The sequence below is a fragment of the Trachemys scripta genome, chromosome 2 (genome assembly GCF_013100865.1).
Source record: "Trachemys scripta elegans isolate TJP31775 chromosome 2, CAS_Tse_1.0, whole genome shotgun sequence".
NCBI classification, from domain to species: Eukaryota; Metazoa; Chordata; order Testudines; family Emydidae; genus Trachemys; species Trachemys scripta.
The window spans coordinates 239081524-239099696 of record NC_048299.1 but is presented as its reverse complement, the minus strand read 5'-3'; the positions used below and the strand labels follow the sequence as shown (position 1 = coordinate 239099696).

Genomic DNA, 18173 nt, shown 5'->3' with positions numbered 1-18173 from the left:
CTAAGCATAGTTATTTAGTTGTACTGTGAAAATAATGCATATTAAGAAATGCTATTTGTAGTTTTTTTCTTTGTTTGTTTTTTGGAACTTGTACACAGAATTTACAGTGTGTGGTTTTTTTTCTTTAAACACTGGAACGGTTTTCCTATTGGTTTTTATTACAACATTTTAAAATGTGTAGAATGTCAGCTGGCGGCTCCTTCAGTACAGTTTATAATGACACTCAGTAACTAAGGCTTGCCAGATATCCTGCACTTTTCAATGAGCAAAAAAAGGCTCTAATGGAAGGAAATTTGTATTGACCTTATTATTGATCTTACCCTAGCTTTGATTTACCGTATGTGTCCTAGAGATTTGTAATTATTTAAAAAAATCATAAAATAATTTCACTTTATGAAACTGTTTTAGAATTCTTTAATGTCCAGTAAATGCACCGGTCTGACCAGTTTTCTTTTTATTTGTAAGTGTAAATTCCTTTTTATAAGAGCATTAAGACACGCTACGCAGTGCATTTCAAAGCCATTATTGCACTTAGTAGTTAGGGCATTATACAAATAATCACTGATTTTTAGTGTCCTTATATCTACAATTAGTTACAAAAAATGAGATTTCATTATTTAACCCAGTGTATTGTACATCTATACTGAGAGTGGAGCAATATATGTCACAATGATTTATTTCTAGAACATTTCAAGAACAAATGATGTCTCACCTTTGGAAGCGGAAAATCACTATAACTATAGTGCAGACAACTCCATACAATAGTCCCACGTTAGCAGCAAAGCATACTGTAAATACATAGGTACTAACCCATATGCTCTTCAAGGAAGGAAACAAAAGACACAGTTAGTTTAAGCTCTCTGTAAAGCTGTATAATTATTTTTAATTGGGAATAAATATGTTTAAAATTCCCAGCAAGAGGCTTAAATTAGAATGTCACTTAAGAAGTGAGGTTTTTACCCACGAAAGCTTATGCCCAAATAAATCTGTTAGTCTTTAAGGTGCCACCAGACTCCTTGTTGTTTTTGTAGATACAGACTAACACGGCTACCCTCTGATACTTAAATTAGAATGATAACTAGAGATTGCAACCAGACATCTCTGAACTGGCAAATGAGGAAGACTGAATTATTCATGAAAATATTATCTCTCCGTCAGAGAACACAAGTGATCTGACATTCTAACAAGTTTAAGGGTCATGGAAGTCCATTTCTGAAGCTCTTGTAATGACATATGTTGCTACAGTAGCAATGTTATTCAGGCTGAACTCAACTTGGTTTGCCAAGGCTCTATACATTTCATTTTCCAACTTGGCAAGTTAGTGACAACTTGTTCACTGCACACATTTAAAAAACCTGCCTCCTTTTACATAATGCCACCTGCAGTATGAACTAGAAATTGTATTTCACAGTGAAGTAGGAAAGGAATTATAAATTAACACTTATCTTACTCTACAACTGGTTTAACAATCATCAGAATGCGTGAACATGATTGCTACTAATAATTAAAGGTCATTTGTAAAACTTTTGACAAAACTTACTCATCTAATGCAATATATGTTGGAAACTTCTAACAGCCATGCTAAGAGAGAGAGTCAGCACATTACATATTAAAGGCCAAATTTTTCAGCCTGGCCTCTTAGTAACCTCCAAGTGAGCAGGTGCAACCATAGATTCACAGGCAATGGTGAGCTGGAGCCGGTTCACACCGGTTCGCAGGAACCGGTTGTTAAATTTAGAAGCTCTTTTAGAACCGGTTGTTCCGCGTGGGACAACTGGTTCTAAAAGGGCTTTTAAATTTAACAACTGGCCCCAGCTCACCTCTGCTTCCTCGGCTCCTCCCCTGAACGCTCTGCCCCCCTTCTTCTCCCCCTCCCCTGCTTTCCACGAATCAGATGTTCGCGCGGGAAGCCTGGGAGGGTTCAGAAACAAGCGGCGGCTTCGCAAGATAAGCTGGGGTGAGGGGTGCGAGGAGGGCTCCAGAGAGGCATGGCGCAGCCCAGCCCAGTCCTGCTCCAGCCGAGCGGCTCCAGCCCAGTGCCCCGGCTCCGGCAAAGAGTCTTTGGCCCAGCCCCAGCTGAGCGGCTCCGGCCGAGCGCCCCGGCTGTGGCTCTGGCCGAGCGCCCCGGCCCCAGCCGAACGGCTTCAGCCCGGCCCCAGCCGAGCACCCTGACTCTGGCCGAGCGGCTTTGGCCCGGACCCAGCCCAGCCCAGCGCCCCCGGTTCGGCCTCCAGCACGGTAAGGGGGCAGGGAGCAGGGAGGGGGTGTTGGAAGAGGGCAGGAGAGTTCAGGGGGGTGGATAGGATCAGGGGGGTCAGAGGGCAGGGAACGGGGATTGAATGGGGGCAAGGGTCCGGGGGGGGGCAGTCAGGAAGGAGCAGGGGTTGGATGGGGCGGTGGGGGGCAGTCAGGAGCAGGGGTTCCAGGGGCAGTCGGGACAGAGAGAAGGGGTAGTTGGATGGGGCAGGGGTCCTGGGGGGCCATCAGGAATCAGAGGAGGGGTTGGATGGGGCAGGCTGGGGGCAGTCAGGGGCAGGGGTTCCAGGGGCAGTCAGGGGACAGAGAGAAGGGGTACTTGGATGGGGCAGAAATCCTGGGGGGCCATCAGGAATGAGAGGAGAGGTTAGATGGGGCGGCAGGGGGCAGTCAGGGGACAGGGAGGGAGGTGGATGGGGCAGGGATCCCGGGGGGGGGGCGTCAAGGAACGTGGGGGCTTGAATGGGGCAGGAGTCCTGGGGGGCGGGGGGATGGCCACGACCCCCTCCTGGGGTGAGGAGGAGGGAACCGGTTGTTAATTTTTTGGCAGCTCATCACTGTTCACAGGTATAAACACACTTTAAAAATTCCTACAGTGGTACTCTTAAAAGGAGCCAGACTATCCTGTCAATTACACATGCACACTAGGTAGGACCCAAGTGCTAGAATTTGCATCAGCATTTACTCATTCATTTGTGTGCATGCAAGTGTAAACAGTGTTCAAGAGTGCACATATATATTTACACAGGCACAGTAATGTCAACAAGGAATTTTACACCCCCAGAAGTAGAGGCCTAGGCTGAAGCTTTTCACCTCGGAACTGACTTTGTTTTCATTCTTAAAGTAGGTCCAACAGCTCTGCTCTGTTATGAAGCCCCAGAAAGTATTATGCTGCTCATGTCACAATTACTATAGAAGTTTGCCGGAGCATGGATCGAGCCAGGAGTGGTCAGAGACTGTTAACATCTTTTTTAAAAGTATATTTCACTGGTATCCAAAGCTTGTAATACATTGTTGCCACATTTAATTGGTTCCTTCAATAAAGGGAGCAGAGTCCAAGGGCACTTGGACTGGTTACCTGCTGCACAACTGGGCTCAAGGAAAGGCAGCGGGAACTTATAAAGGGGAAGACAGCTGTAAGTGGGCTAGGCCGATACCTGCAGACACTGCAGGGAATAAGAAGGTTCCTTCAGGGCCAAGAGTTAACAAGCATCAGAAAGGAAGCCTGTGGAGAAGGCCAAATTCCAGGGAAGAAGTGCCAAGAGAGCAGGAAGACAGACTCTCAGCGAGGAAGAGCTGTGCCCAGTTTGGGATTGGGATGAAATAAACAAATTTTTAAAGAAAGGATAGACCCTCAGGGAGGAGGGTGGGGGAGAATGCTAGGCAATAACAGATGAGCCAACTTTCTGGTCACTGAGCTTCAATTAAACACTGCAGAACAGACCTTGTTAAGAAGAGCTGTACCTCCCTAATTGGGAGGCTGAGGAGAGCTGGAAGGCTAATTAAGCCATTAGGCAAAAAAAAGAAGAAGTAGAGAGAGGGAGAGAGAGATTGATCTTCCCTGCTTGCCTCTGGGCCTGAAGGCTCCCACAGTCTGTGGGACTAAGGTGGAATGTTGTACAAGGGTGGTGGGAATCAACATTGTAAATAAACTGCTCCAGGTGTTTTATCAGCATGAAGGTCTCTCAGAGGTTTGTGGACTTGAGCAGAGGCAGGAGCGAGTGAGCCTGCCACATGTGGGGGCTTGTTTGGGATCTTAGCCAGCACAAGGGTTTGGTGGCCGGGATGATGGAGGAGACCCTGCAATGGCTGGTAAAACAGTAAGAAGAAATGCAGAAGACCCTGCAAAGATTTGAACAATCCCACCAACATAGAGAGGCAGGCTTTGCTTAACTGGCAGGCAGAGCAACAGAAAAGCTTGCAAGATTTCATAAGGGAACAAACCAATGTGCAGCAGTAGCTCCTACAGAAGGTGGTGAATCCCATGGTGGGTGATGGCGCCTGGACACAGGGCATAGGACTACATAAGATTAGCCATGCAGATGACCCTGATGCATTCCTGGGCACTTTGGAGAGGATAGCTATGGTAGGGTTACCATATTTCAACAATCAAAAAAGAGGACGGGAGGAGCCCTGCCCCCGTCCTGTCCTAGCCCCGCCCCTGCCCCTTCCACTCCCTCCCACTTCCTGCCCCCTCAGAACCCCCAACCCTCCCCCCCACTCCTTGTCCCCTGACTGCCCCCTCCAGGGACCCCTGCCCCTAACTGCCCCCCAGGACTCCACCCCCTCCCTAAGTCTCCCTACCTCTTGTCCCCTGACTGCCCCCTCCTGAGACCTTCCCCACATCCTAACTGGCCCCCTAGGACCCTACCCCCTACCTGTCCCCTGACTGCCCCAACCTTTATCCACACCCCCACCCCCTGACAGCCCCCCCCCGAACTCCTGACCTATCTAAACCCCTCTGCTCCCTGTCCCCACCCTCCTGGGACCCCTGCTCCTAACTGCCCTCCAGAACCCTACCCCCTACCTAAGCCTCCCTGTGCCTTGTCCCCTAACTGCCCCCTCCTGAGACCCCCCACCTGTACCCTGACTGCCCAAAACCTTACACCCCCAACCCCCAGACAGCACCCCCCGAACTCCTGACCCATCCAACCCTCCCCTCTGCTCCCTGTCTCTTGACTACCCCCCCAGAACCTCCCTGCCGCTTCTCTGACCCCCGGCCCCCTTACCGTGCTGCAGAGCAGCGCGCTCGACAGCGGGGGAGGGGAGCAGGGTTGGAGCTCCAGACTGCCGGAGACTGAGGCGAACAGCCAGCCGGCGATCTGCGAATGCAGAGAGGGAGGGGGAGGGGGACGGAGAGAGAGGAGGGGACTGGTCTCAAGTTTCAGGGGAGAGGAGGGGGGAAGTGAAGGAAGGGCTCTGGTTGCCGGAGCCCGTGTGAGTGGCATGATCCGGCCGGCTGCCCTGTAAGCCGCGCACGCTCTGCATGGGGGGGGGGGAAGTCCAGACATTGACAAATTCCCCCCGGACGCTATTTTTAACTCTAAAAAGCCGGACATGTCCGGGGGAATCCGGACGAATGGTAACCCTAAGCTATGGGTGCAGGCAACCGGGGCTCTGTGGCTGGCTCCCTATCTGGCAGAGGAAGCCCAAGCAGCCTATATGGCTATGAGTGAGGAGCAGGCCAGGAATTCTGAGGTGATGAGGGCAGACAGCCTGGATCAGGTGAGTCTGTCTACTGAGAAGTACCGCCAAAAGTCCTGATCCACAAGGTGGACTGGGGGTTTACAGGCCCAGGCATTCACCCAAGGCTTGATGGACTGGCCACCCGCTGGTTAAAACTAGACACCCAAACAGTGGGGAAAATAATGGATACTGTAGTGCTAGAACAGTTCCTTCAAGGCCTCCCTAAGAACCTCTAAGCATGGGTTAGACAGCATCCACCAGGTACAGCGGATGCAGCTGTGAAATTGACTGAGGAATACACAGAGGCAGACTCTTCTGGGAAAGAAGGACAACCAGTTAAGGGTCTAGAGCTTGGGAGGAAGACTGGAGAAACCACAGCAGGAAGGGGTGTGGAGAGCAAGAAGGAAGAACCCCAAGGAGTTCCGGCTGGGGCTCATCCCATTACATGTTATCAGGGCGCGTGACAGTGACACACAAAAAGGAACTGCCTGTATATGGACTGTGGTTTTGTTGAGTTTTGTGGCTGGGCGAGGACAAGGAGGAAACTCCAGAGGGGCTTTGTGGATACAGCCTCAGCTTGCTCCCTTGTCAAGTGGGAGCTGGCAAAGGCTCACTGGATGATTTCGGGAGCAACTATCCACATGGACACATTCTATGTTCATAAGAGAAAAAACTGAACCCATAGGAGAAACTGTATAAGTCCCTAGTCAACAGCACCCAAGTCAAGAGGAAAGAAGACTTCCCCAGGCAATTGAAGGTGGGGGGGATGGGAATTAAGGAAGCCCAAGCTCCTCAGTAGAGGTTGATGGAACCCCTGCAACACAACCCAAGGAGAAGAAACCCAGGCACAGTTTGGAGGGTTGGGAAAACCTGAGCCCCTAACTGGTCAGGAGGATAAAGGGAGTAACCTCAATCCTTTGCCAGATATAAATGGGGAGAATAAGGGGAGTATCCCTACGGTGCCCATGGTGTGAAGACTTGCAGGCTGAGATGGAGCTGGGGTGGGTCTCCTCCCCTCACAAAGTGATTTTTGTGGATGGAGAATGAGCAGATCCCACAAAGATGACCAGATGATCAGACTAGGGACAGGGAGAGACTCCTGCAGGGTGGCACCTCCACTAAGCGAGATGGAGCATGGGGAAAGAAAAATCTTACTGCTAGGTAAGCGGGGGGAGGTGTGTGACAGAGTGCTGGGCAATAACAGCTGAGCCAGCACTGTGGTTACTGCAGCTCCAATTAAACACTGCAGAACAAACATTGTTAAGAAGAGCTGTGCCTAATTGGGGGGGGAGGAGGGAGGAGGAAAGCTTAAAGACTAATTAAGTCATTAGGCAGAGGATACAAAAAGGCACAAAAAAGAAGTAGGAGGGGAGGAGCAGACAGAGAGAGAGAGAGAGAGAGATTGATTGATTGATTAATTAATTAATTGATCTTCCCTGCTTGCCTCAGGAGGAGAAGATTACTTACCCTGTGCAGTAAGTGAGGTTCTTCAAGACGTGTGTCCCTATGGGTGCTCAACTTGTAGGTGTGGCAGTGCCCCCTGCACCTGGGATCGGACCGCACATGCGCACCTCCCCCCATCGTGCTGTGTGCTGGACATATATATAACGTTGTGCGGTCCAACCATCCCCAGTTCCCTCTCTGCCGCAACACATATGTTTTTGGCTCCAAAACAGAGGGGAGGAGGACGGGTAGTGGAGCACCCATAGGGAGACACATCTTGAAGAACTGAAGGCTCTCTAAGTCTGTAGGAGTAAGTCTGTATGGTTACAAGAATGGTGGGAATCAACATTGTAAGTAAACTGCACTGGGTGTTTTATCAGCACAAAGGTCTCTGAGTGGTTTGTGGACTTGAGCAGAGGCAGAAGCAGGGATAACCCATACCTGCTGATAGTGGGGGGGGGGGGCATAATTTAAAAGTTCGGCCACCCCTGGAACTGCTTGAGTCACGCCCACCCCCTTACCCTCAGTCTCCCCTTCCAGAAAGCAGCAACCTCTCCCTGCAGCACCCAGCTGTTGCTCCTGCCTCTCCCCGTGGGATGCAACTTGCCGGCACGTGCCCGGCATCTACCATGCAGCGAGGGGGCCCGGCCGTACCATGTGACTCAACGGGGCCAGCAAACCCTGGCAGAAATCTGGGAGGGGCACATGACCCCACATGGCCCTCCATGCATTGCCAGAGCAAGTGGGCCATGCCACAGAGGGGCTTGACCCCGCTGAAAATTGAGATGAAGTTTCAATTTGATTGATCTTTCAATTTTCTTTTGAAACACTTTGTGCAGAACTTAATAAAATGGACCCCAGAAAGGAGAACGGCTTGAATATCTGGACTGTGTGGACTTTTTAAGGGTGCCTTAAGGGTAAGGGAAATGGAGGCAGGACTCAGCAGAATCATACCGGGCACTGCAGAGAAGGCATGCTCTTTGACAGTTGACTATTATAACATTTAAAACTTTTTTTTTTTCAAAATTGCAGAGTGTACTAAGACAATGGCATTTAAATGTGACAGGCCCCATGCCATGTTCCAGTGGACTTCTGTGGTTGACAGAACATCTTAAATATAGCTCATGTTGGGAATTCACATGGGAGTGGAAGCAAGCATCAGAACAGAAATACAAACCACAGACTTAAAATGAAAACAGAGTAAGTATTAAATGAATAAATGAACTGAATGCCTGTCTCCTGGGGGCACTCAGTAAATATTGGTATAGTTGAGGGAACTTTGAGCAAAGAGTGGCATCTAGTCTTATATAAAGTCTCACAGAAGGATGGAAATGAGTTTACAATCTCAGGGATATACCTTTTTCTCCACAGCTGCAAGTATCTCTGATTAATTGCAATACTAGCTGTTAAAGTTTGTGGAGAGAATAGACCCTATTACAATCACACGACCAGTGTTACCAATGTCTTTTCTCTTCAAAAAATGGCTGATGCCACAGCAGTTAGTTTAGAAATGCCAGATGCAATTCAGTACTTTGGATCTAATAATGGAAGTTTTTGCCTGAGTAAAGACTTCAGGATTTGGCCCTTTATTGTCAAATATAAATCATATTTTATACAGTTATGCTTTACACAATGTGGGATGTTATAACACTTTGCTGAACAAAGTATTTTCCTTCCAACTCTTTAAAGTGCCAAACTACAAAAAAAGATCTGCTGTCTTTCTTAGGTGACACCTCTTTTGAGCAAAGAGCTAGCTTATTCCTTGAAACCAAATACTCATAAATTCTAGACATATCTTAAAATTAAAATTTACACAAATTACTGTACATGAATTTATACAGAATATCACCAGGGAAAACAAAAAGTCAAAACCTATTTACCAGGCTGTTTTTATTACACATGAAAAGGCTAATCCAGCAACTTTGAACTTTAAATACAAATTGAATCAAACGGAGCCCATTCAGCCATGGCTTAATCTTTACTGCTCTTCAGACCAAACCACTTGCACTTCAATTTGTAAATTTCGCTAAGCCTCAATGCTACCATGTTGCTAACATCTCACCTCACTTTACCACACTTATGACAGCTACAAAAGTCTCTATGAGTTATTACAACGCGTACACTTAACAATTTGTAAGCCCTGATCTTAGTTTGTTCATTCAAAGCTTTTAAACCTTGAGTTTTGTCCAGAAATTTGTATTTCAGCTCTGGACATCACTGAGACCCTCATTAATCTAAACATTTGCTGGACAAATGGAAGCAAAACAAGCTTTCAGCTACTTATAAAAAGTATTAGCAGGGATATAAGGGAAATGGAATTGAGAGTACAATCTCATTCTGAGATAAATGGTTCCTTTATAACATGACTAAGATCCACTGGTGGTACTGCCTGTTCTGCAAATGCTCAATGGAGAGAATGCTTTAGATTCAAGGGTAGAGACAGAAGAAAGAAAAAGAGAAGGAGAAAAATCAGGCAATCCATACAAAGCCTATGCTTGGGCATACAAAACCAAACACTGTTGAGAACTGTGGGCACAACTGATTTTTATTACCCAGATGATGCAGGTCTCTTTTAAATGCTGGATCCGAATGCTACATTAGTATGTGTACCCCGCTCAACAACTGTCAGGCTCATAGAATCATAGAATATTAGGGTTGGAAGAAACCTCAGGAGATCATCTAGTCCAACCCTCTGCTCAAAGCAGGACCAACACCAACTAAATCATCCCAGCCAAGGCTTTGTCAAGCCGGGCCTTAAAAACCTCTAAGGATGGAGATTCCACTACCTCCCTAGGTAACCCATTCCAGTGCTTCACCACCCTCCTAGTGAAATAATGTTTCCTAATATCCAACCTAGAGCCAATATCTACTTCTCTGTTAGTACAGAATCAAGTGCAGTGGGGTCCAATCCTGACTGGGGCTTCCGGGCACTAAGGTAATACTAGGCAATAAATAATTAAGATACTTTAAATGTCTTTCTCCACTAGTGATGTCAGTGGATTCTCTGAATCTTTTTGCCAGACTCTCTATTTGATAGGAAGTCAATATATAAACTGACACCAAAGCCTCCTGCTACTGAGGATGTTAGAGCTAGAGTAATCTAAAAGACAGTGGAAGGAACGAAAGCAGTATTTGATTTTAGGAAAGCTGGTGAGCGCGCTTAGAACCCTCCTTTGACAGAATGACATTCTTCATCTTAGTTGTAACAAGAGACACACAAAGCTGGAGTGGATGAGCCAAAGCAATCATGCTCTCACATGTCAATCACCCTTTCCAAGGTTTATGTTGGCCATGAGTCAGTATTTTGTTAGTCTGGGTAGCACCCAGACTCTTAGAAAAGCAATTTTGTTGATTCTCTGATGGACATTCTAATTTATGGATTGTTGCAAGGTTCAACAAAGAAGACATAGAAACCTCAAAGATTTCTTTGGCAAGCCACTTCGAGAGAGACATCAGAGGCTTATAATTTAACCACAGTATTCTTCAAACCTTAACAATAACACATTCCATGCATGCAGTGTCATTGTAGCCGTGTTGCTCCCAGGATTAAGAGGCAAAGTGGGTGAGGTAATATCTTTTATTGGACCAACCTCTGCTGATGAGAGAGACAAGCATTCGAGTCCGCATCAAATATGTATTGTAGTTGTTTGATGACACTCTGTATGGGTTCCGGTGTGGGACGGTAGGGGACATCCAGGAGTGGGTGGTCAGAAAGGCTTTTATTTCTGTATAAAAGGGGGTGAGACATGTGACCCCCTCACATGTTGTCTCTGGGAGGAACTTCAAGCCCCACCTCCCTGGGCCAGGGCAGCCAATCCACTGGCTCCTGCAGGGCTGGAGCCATAGGAGCGGGAAGCACATGCCTCTGGACCCAGCTAGGGCCAGCCCCAGCCTGGGGAGACTCATAGCTCTCCACGGAGCTCGCTCAGTAGGAGAGGTACAGGGTAGGGTTACCCTATTTCCACAATCAAAAAAGAGGACACTGGAGGGGGGGAAGCCCTGCCCCATCCACTCCCTCCCACTTCCCACCCCCTGACTGCCCCCCTCAGAACTCCAACCCCCCCCCTGCTTCTTGTCCCCTGACTGCCCCCTGCTGAGAACCCCCCACCCTAACTGCCCCCCTAGGACCCTACCTGTCTCCTGACTGCCCCGACCCTTATCCACTCGCATGGGTGGCAGGGTTGTAGAAATTTTGGTGGTGCCCAGAACCCCTCCCCACCTGCCTAAGGCTCTGGGAGGGGGGTTGGGTGGGGGGAGGAGGTCTGGGGTGCAGGTCCTGGGCTGGGGATTAGGGTGCAGGAGGGGTGCAGGGTGCAGGCTCTGGGATAGAGTTTGGATTCTGGGTGCAGGCTCTGGGCTGGGGCAGGGGGTGGGTGTACAGGAGGGGGTGAGGGGTGCAGGCTCTGGGATGGAGTTTGGGGGTGGGAGGCGGTGCAAAGGGAGGGGGTGCAGGCTTTGGGAAGGAGTTTGAGGGCAGGAGGGGGTGTGTGGGAAGGGGGAGGGGGTTTGGGAGGGAGTTCGGGGATAGAAGGGGATGCAGGGGTGAGGGCTGTGGGTCTGAGGATGAGGGGTTCATGATGCAGGAGGGGGCTCAGGGCTGGGGCAGAGGATTAGGGTGCGGGGGGATGAGGACTGGGGCTGAGGGGTTTGGGGCATTGGAGTGGTTCAGGGGTAGGGTGGAAGGCAGGGTAAAGGCAGCCTGTCTTCCCATTAGTGGATGGGGGACGCTAGGACCCAGGGGCAGCAGACAGCAGTTGCTGCTGGTTCTGGCAGTACAAGCAGGCAAGGGAGAGGCAGGCAGGGAGTGGGGGGATGCACGGGGGGGGCGTGGCAGCTGGAGGCCGGGGACCCATCCAACACTCCCCTGCTCCCTGACTTCCCCCTCCCCCCGGACTCCTTTTACCATTCTGGCTCCACGTGTAGGCAAAACACACTGCCCGGTGGGTTGGTTTGTGTGTTACACAGGGCTGCAGACAGAGGGAGGGGGGAGCAGGGGAGGACTCTGGCTGCTGGAGGCCAATGGGAGTGGCTCAATCGACCCAGCCGCCCAATCAGCAGTCGCACTCTGCATGGAAGGGAGGGAGGGAGGCGAGGGAGAAAAAAAACCCTGACATTTTAACCTTGTTACCCATTCCTCCTGGATGGCTATTTAGAGATGCAAAAGCCGGACGTGTCCGGGGAAATACGGACGGATGGTAACCCTAGTACGGGGTGCAGAAAATGCCCTTACCTCTGGCTGAGCAGAAGCTAGGGAACCTGCTCCCGGTGCCTTCCCCAGCAACCCCTGGCCCTGCGCCCAGCCCAGGATCTCCGTGCTCTCCCCACCCCACCAGAGGTACCTGTGCGGGGCTCTGACCTTCTCCCACTGTGCCTTCCCTTCCCTCCCCCCCCCCCAGCTTGCCTGACTGCTCTCTGTGGCAGCCGGGCCCTGGTGGGGAGCAGGACTGAGCCACTTTTCATGCTGGCTGAAGGTGGCCACTCCGGGTTGCTGACTCTGCACAGCGTAGCAGCTACCTGAGAGACAGCCCAGCAGGTGAGACAGTGGCGGCCCGCCCCCTGTACTCACTGCCTGGGCCTGGCAGCCAGGGACAGGGGCCAAGCAAGCCAGAAACATGCCAGGGTGCGGCTTTGGCTTTCTTGGCCCGGCCCCGGCAGCTGGGCCCAGGCAGGGAACAGACAGGGTGGGCTGCTGCCGCCTCACCAGCCAGGCATTGCACACAGCAGCGGCCACCCTCAGCTGGCATGAGAAGCAGCTGGTCCCATCCCTTCTGCTCCTGCCCAGGCTCAGCTGCCAAGGAAAGGGCCAAATGTGCTGGGGGGCAGGCGTGGCGGAAGAAGGACAGAGCCCTCTCCCTCCCCAGCAGGTTGAGCAGAAATTGGGGGATGGGGGGAGGGCACTGGACCCCGCATGCCCCCCATGCGTCGCCTATAGTGAGGTAATATCTTTTATTGGACCAACTTCTGCTCGTGAGAGAGACAAGCTTTTGAGCTTACACAGAACTCTTCTGCAGGTCTGGGAAACTAATTCAGTGTTACTGCTAAATACAAGGTGGAACAGATTTTTTACCTTAAGTAGTTAACACATATTTCAAGGGACCATTCAAGGTGAAGTGGCCCATTAACACCTCTCCAGTCATAAGGAGAAAAGGAAGGACAGAGGGGAAGTAGCTGGTGGGGAGGGGGCATTATTAGTGGGTTGCAGCAATCTGCTGTAATAAGCCATAAATACAGTGTTTCTGTTCAATCCTTGATTTTTAGTATCTAGCTAAGTTATGAATTTAAGCTCCCAGGCTCATCTTTTGAAAATATTGTGCAGGCTTCTTTTGAAGATTGGGACTGATAGGCCAGATGTACAATGAGACAAATGTACACCTTGAGGTGATGTGGTGTTTTTGTCTTTTATCATTTTCCTGTGTGAGTTCATTCGAGCGCATAGTGATTATCTGGTTTCGCCCACATAGTTGCTATTGGGGCATTTAGTGCACTGGTTTGAGGTACACCACGTGTTGTGATAGACATGTGCAGGATGCATGGATCCTGAAAGCTGTGTGTGAGCGGTGCTGATCACTGTAGCAGTGGAAATAGATCATGAGGTTTTGCATCTGTTGTTCTGGAAGGATCTGATACCACTTTGAGTTGGTCGGTCCTGGTCTATGAGGAGGGAGCTTGCTTCTGATGATGAGCTTGGAAAGGTTGGGGGGGGAATGTTTCAAAGCCAGAAGAGGGGATCCCCCTTTCCTTTCCTCCCTATAACTGGTGGGCTGCTACAGATTATAAACCCATTACTTCTTCTCCTACCTTCAGTGGTCAGGGAGAACAACTGATCCTCAACAGCCCTTAATATATTTGAAGAACCCCCCTTAGTCGCCTTTTCTCAAATCTAAGCATGGCCAGTTTTATTCACCTTTCCTCATGGGTCAGGTTTTCTAAACCTTTTATCATCTTTATTGCTCTCCTCTGGACTCTCTCCACTTTGTCCCCATCTTTCCTGAAGTGTGGAGCCCAGAACTGGACACAGTATTCCAACTGAGGCCTCACCAGTGCTGAGTAGAGGGGGACAATTACCTCTCGTGTTTTACACATGACACTCTTATTAATATACCCCAGAATGATATTAGCCTTTTTCACAACTGCATGACATTGTTGACTCATATTCAATTTGTGATCCACTTCCCCAAATCCTTTTCAGAGGTTCTACACCTAGCCAGTTATTTCCCATTTTGCAGTTGTGCATTTGTTTTTCCTTCATAAGTGAAGTACTTTGTACTTGTCTTTATTGAATTTCATCTTTCATCTTGATTTCAGACTAATTGTCCAATTTGTCAAGGTTGTTTTGAATTATAATTGTGTCCTCTGAAGTGCCTGCAACCCCTCCCAGCTTGGTGTCATTTGCAAATGTTATAAGCATATGCTTCACCCCATTATCCAAGTCATTAATGAAAATATTGAATAGTACTGGACCCAGGACTGACCTCTGTGGGTTCCCACTTAGATACATCCTCCTAGTTTGACAGTGAACCATTGATAGCTACTCTTTGAGAACAGTCTTTCAACCAGGTGTGCACCTATGTTATAGTAACTTCATCTAGACTACAATTCCCTAGTTTACTTATGAGAATGTCATGTGGGACTGTATCAAAAGCCTTACTAAAATCAAAATAGATCATGTCTACTGCTTTCCCCTTATCCACTATCCCAGTAACACTGTCAAAGAAGAAAATTAGGTTGGTTTGGCATGATTTGTTTTCAACAAATCCATGCTGGCTATATCTTATAACCCTATTATCTTCTAGGTGCTTGCAAACTGATTGTTTAGTCATTTGTTCTAGTATCTTTCCGGGTAACAAAGTTAGTCTGACCTGTCTATAATTCCCCGGGGTCCTCTTAGTTCCCCTTTTTATGAAAGAAAAAGATAATAATTTGACATAGTATCTAATATTCTATTTCTAGACACTGCATTTGCCAAACGAATGAGAATAACAATCTTGACTTCTACGTTACATGAGACACACCCTTTTAAATGCTCTTTATTCACATCTGTTCCAAAAGGACAGTTGCTAATTATTTCTAAATGTTTTTAGTATAGTTCCTATCTTCAAAACACTTAAAAACCTAGGCAATAGACTGTTTTCATTTCCAATATACTGTAAGTTGCTGCTGGGATCCAATACATTCCAAAATCAGCACTAATTGTAGTCACTCATATTACTTGGTCTTGATGGATCTCCTCAAACAATTCTGTTATATAAGATCAACACTTCTATTTACAAAAGAAGACAATCTTTCAATTTGAATTATACTATCTAGAGCAGGGGTAGGCAACCTATGGCACGTGTGCCGAAGGCAGCACACGAGCTGATTTTCAGTGGCACTCACACTGCCCGGGTCCTGGCAACCGGTCTGGGGGGACTCTGCATTTTAATTTAATTTTAAATGAAGCTTCTTAAACATTTTTAAAACCTTATTTACTTTACATACAACAATAGTTTAGTTATATATTATAGACATATAGAAAGAGACCTTCTAAAAACATTAAAATGTATTACTGGCACGCGAAACCTTAAATTAGAGTGAATAAATGAAGACTCGGCACACCACTTCTGAAAGGTTGCCGACCCCGATCTAGAGCAATATTCTTTACCATTTCATTATAAAGACTGAACAGAGGGGATGATACAGCTAGCCAAAGATGAATTATTGTTCTAATATATTCAGCAAACAAGAATACAGAGATGGAATCAGCATTGGAATTCTACTGTCCAATACACAAGCCTTCTTGGTTCTTTTTGGAACTAACAGAACTACTGACAAGCCTGGCACTGGAATAACCTAAATTATTCTCCTAGGAGACTTCAACACCTATGTTGACAACATCCACATCCCAATGGCTCAGGACCTCATGTCCACAATGGTAAGCATGAGATTCTCCAAGGTACATTCCAGGCATATTCACACAGCTGAATACACTCTTGATTTTATCTTAACGTTAGTTGATAACCTGGGTTAGGTGATAACCATGCTCATAGCCTTGTCTGATCTTCACTTCCTCTAAACAGATATCAAAGCTTTCTAACCTTCCCACAAGGGAAAAAGAATCAACCAGGCTAATCTGCCTCTGAAAGATTGAGTCAGGTGAGCATCCAGAATATCCTGGTAGAAAACACCATCTAGTCATTAGAATAACGTGCTGATGGAATAGTTATAGTCTCCTACCAACTGACATCAATTTACTTGTCCAGAAATACAACCTCTCTCCACATCATCCACACAGATCATTTGGGAACTCTGGCAACCAGTGTCAAGTGTGTGAAGGACAGACTAGAATGTGGGTTGTACAACACAGGCTCAGAACTTTACCACTTACAGCACACAGAATTCATAAAAGACTTTGGCACACCTGTGGATGAGACCCAGTGATCCTCCTCCTCTGTTACAGTCTGAAAATTATCACCCAGCTGAACTGTCCCTAAAAGTTATCAGTCCGGATTTTTAATGCAACTCCTGTGAAGAGCTTCTGCTATGGCACCTGAGATCCTATTTCCCTGAAGAGACCAGAAGAATCTAAGATGCCTCCCATAAACATAACAAAGGATGCAACCATTAACACTCCTTAACAGAAGTACATACAGTGACCACAAACAGGCTTTAAAATGTTTCAAGATATGTCCAAACCAATAGCTATAACATAGAGCCTTGTAAGGAATATTCAATGGCTCCCTCAGTGAGGGAAATCTACTGGCCCTCCTGAAACATGACCAACGCTCAACAAATCACCACCACCACCAGTTGACTGAATGTCAGCCATATTTGCTTTGAATATTTGATAGGGGCTCTTTGCTGTGAATACTAGTGTCCTGTTCTGATTTCTATTAGAGTATGACTCTGCATTACTTTTTGTTTCACCAATCTGCTCCATTTAGGGTGACCCAAAAGCAGTAAAAAATCAGCACAGGGGTGGGGAGTAATAGGTACCTATATAAGAAAAATCCCCAAATATCAGGACTGTCCCTATAAAATAGGGACATAGGGTCATCCTAGCTCCATTTCACAATCCTTGCTATGGAGTCTTTTGTTTTAACCAAACTAAATCTGTTTTACTCTGCAAACGGAAAAGCTTCCACCATATCCAATACTATTTTCATCTGGATTAAGATCTACGCAACATCATTAGAAGCACACAATATCTGTTTCCACATCTTTTGTACTTTCATTTCTATATGTCCTGTATAGTTTTCATTCCACGTACCAGGGTAGAATACCAGAATTTTTACACTTCCACAGCAAAACTGTGCTGACTAGCTAACCAAGGGATTTGTATACATACAAAATTGGACATTCTAAATCCATTCTGATTAACCAGGTCTGACTGCATACACTTTTTTTGTCTTAAATTATGCTTTATCCTTAATAATTTGCCAAAATTCCATTCCTGTTTCTTATAAAGGCAATTAAAATTTCAAATGCTGCTATTTTGTGATTGAGAAAATAAGCTGGCAGTATATAAAAAACTGGCTTGCACTGGCATATGTGTTCTCAGCCTAAAGCAGTATTAAGGTTTTGTTTAGCAAGCATGTGTTTAAGCCTCTGTCTGGAAAACATCCTTAGGTTACATTTCACTTACCCAATCTATTTTATCCACATTCCAATATTTTTTTAAATCACGGAACTGCATTAGCATTCCCTTTAGACCCACAACAATGATACTTGCTAGAACACACTGAAAAAGAAGCAAAGGGAAAAGACTATTAGGGAATTGCTAGGTAGCAAAATTGGCATTTTTCCCAAATTAGTACTTGATATAACGTAATCCTAGAAATACCAAGGAAAATGCTTCAAAAATGTTCTGAGTACAGATATCAAGGGCACAGGCAAGGCACCAGACCCACTCTCCTCACCCTAACAGACTATGTAGGAGAGGCCCTGGACTGAAGAAGACAGGAACTTCTGGAGAGAAATAGCAGGCCTATCTGCTTTAGTAGCAGCAGGCCCACATTCTATTGCTACCTGGTGAGGTTCTCTGGAGCAAAGGAGCTAGTAACTTCCAGGCACTGATATGATTCCTGCCCTATTAAACAGCAATTCCACTCCTCACCACCTTCTGCAGAAGGGTCCTGGAGTGGAGAATCCAGATATTTGGCAGGCAGAGTAAAGGTACCAAGCCAACCCTGCATTAGTCTTTTTAATGTGTGGTCTCCGAGCAGGAAGGAGGAGGACAGAATCAAAACACGAACTGACTCAAAATATGGAGGTAGGAAGGGGGAAATAAGAAAGATTCAAAATAAGGGTAA

At 47.1% G+C, this 18173-nt stretch overlaps 1 protein-coding gene across 1 annotated transcript in view; it reads right to left on the bottom strand.

The window, feature by feature from the left end:
• SLC26A7 (solute carrier family 26 member 7) overlaps positions 1–18173 on the bottom strand; it is a 122984-nt gene that overhangs the window by 30796 nt on the left and 74015 nt on the right. The window contains exons 10-11 of the mRNA XM_034763250.1: positions 17507–17602; positions 713–819 (exon numbers count right to left, since the gene is read on the bottom strand). Of these exons, the coding sequence (XP_034619141.1) occupies positions 713–819; positions 17507–17602 (203 nt within the window). The remainder of the gene's footprint in view (positions 1–712; positions 820–17506; positions 17603–18173) is intronic.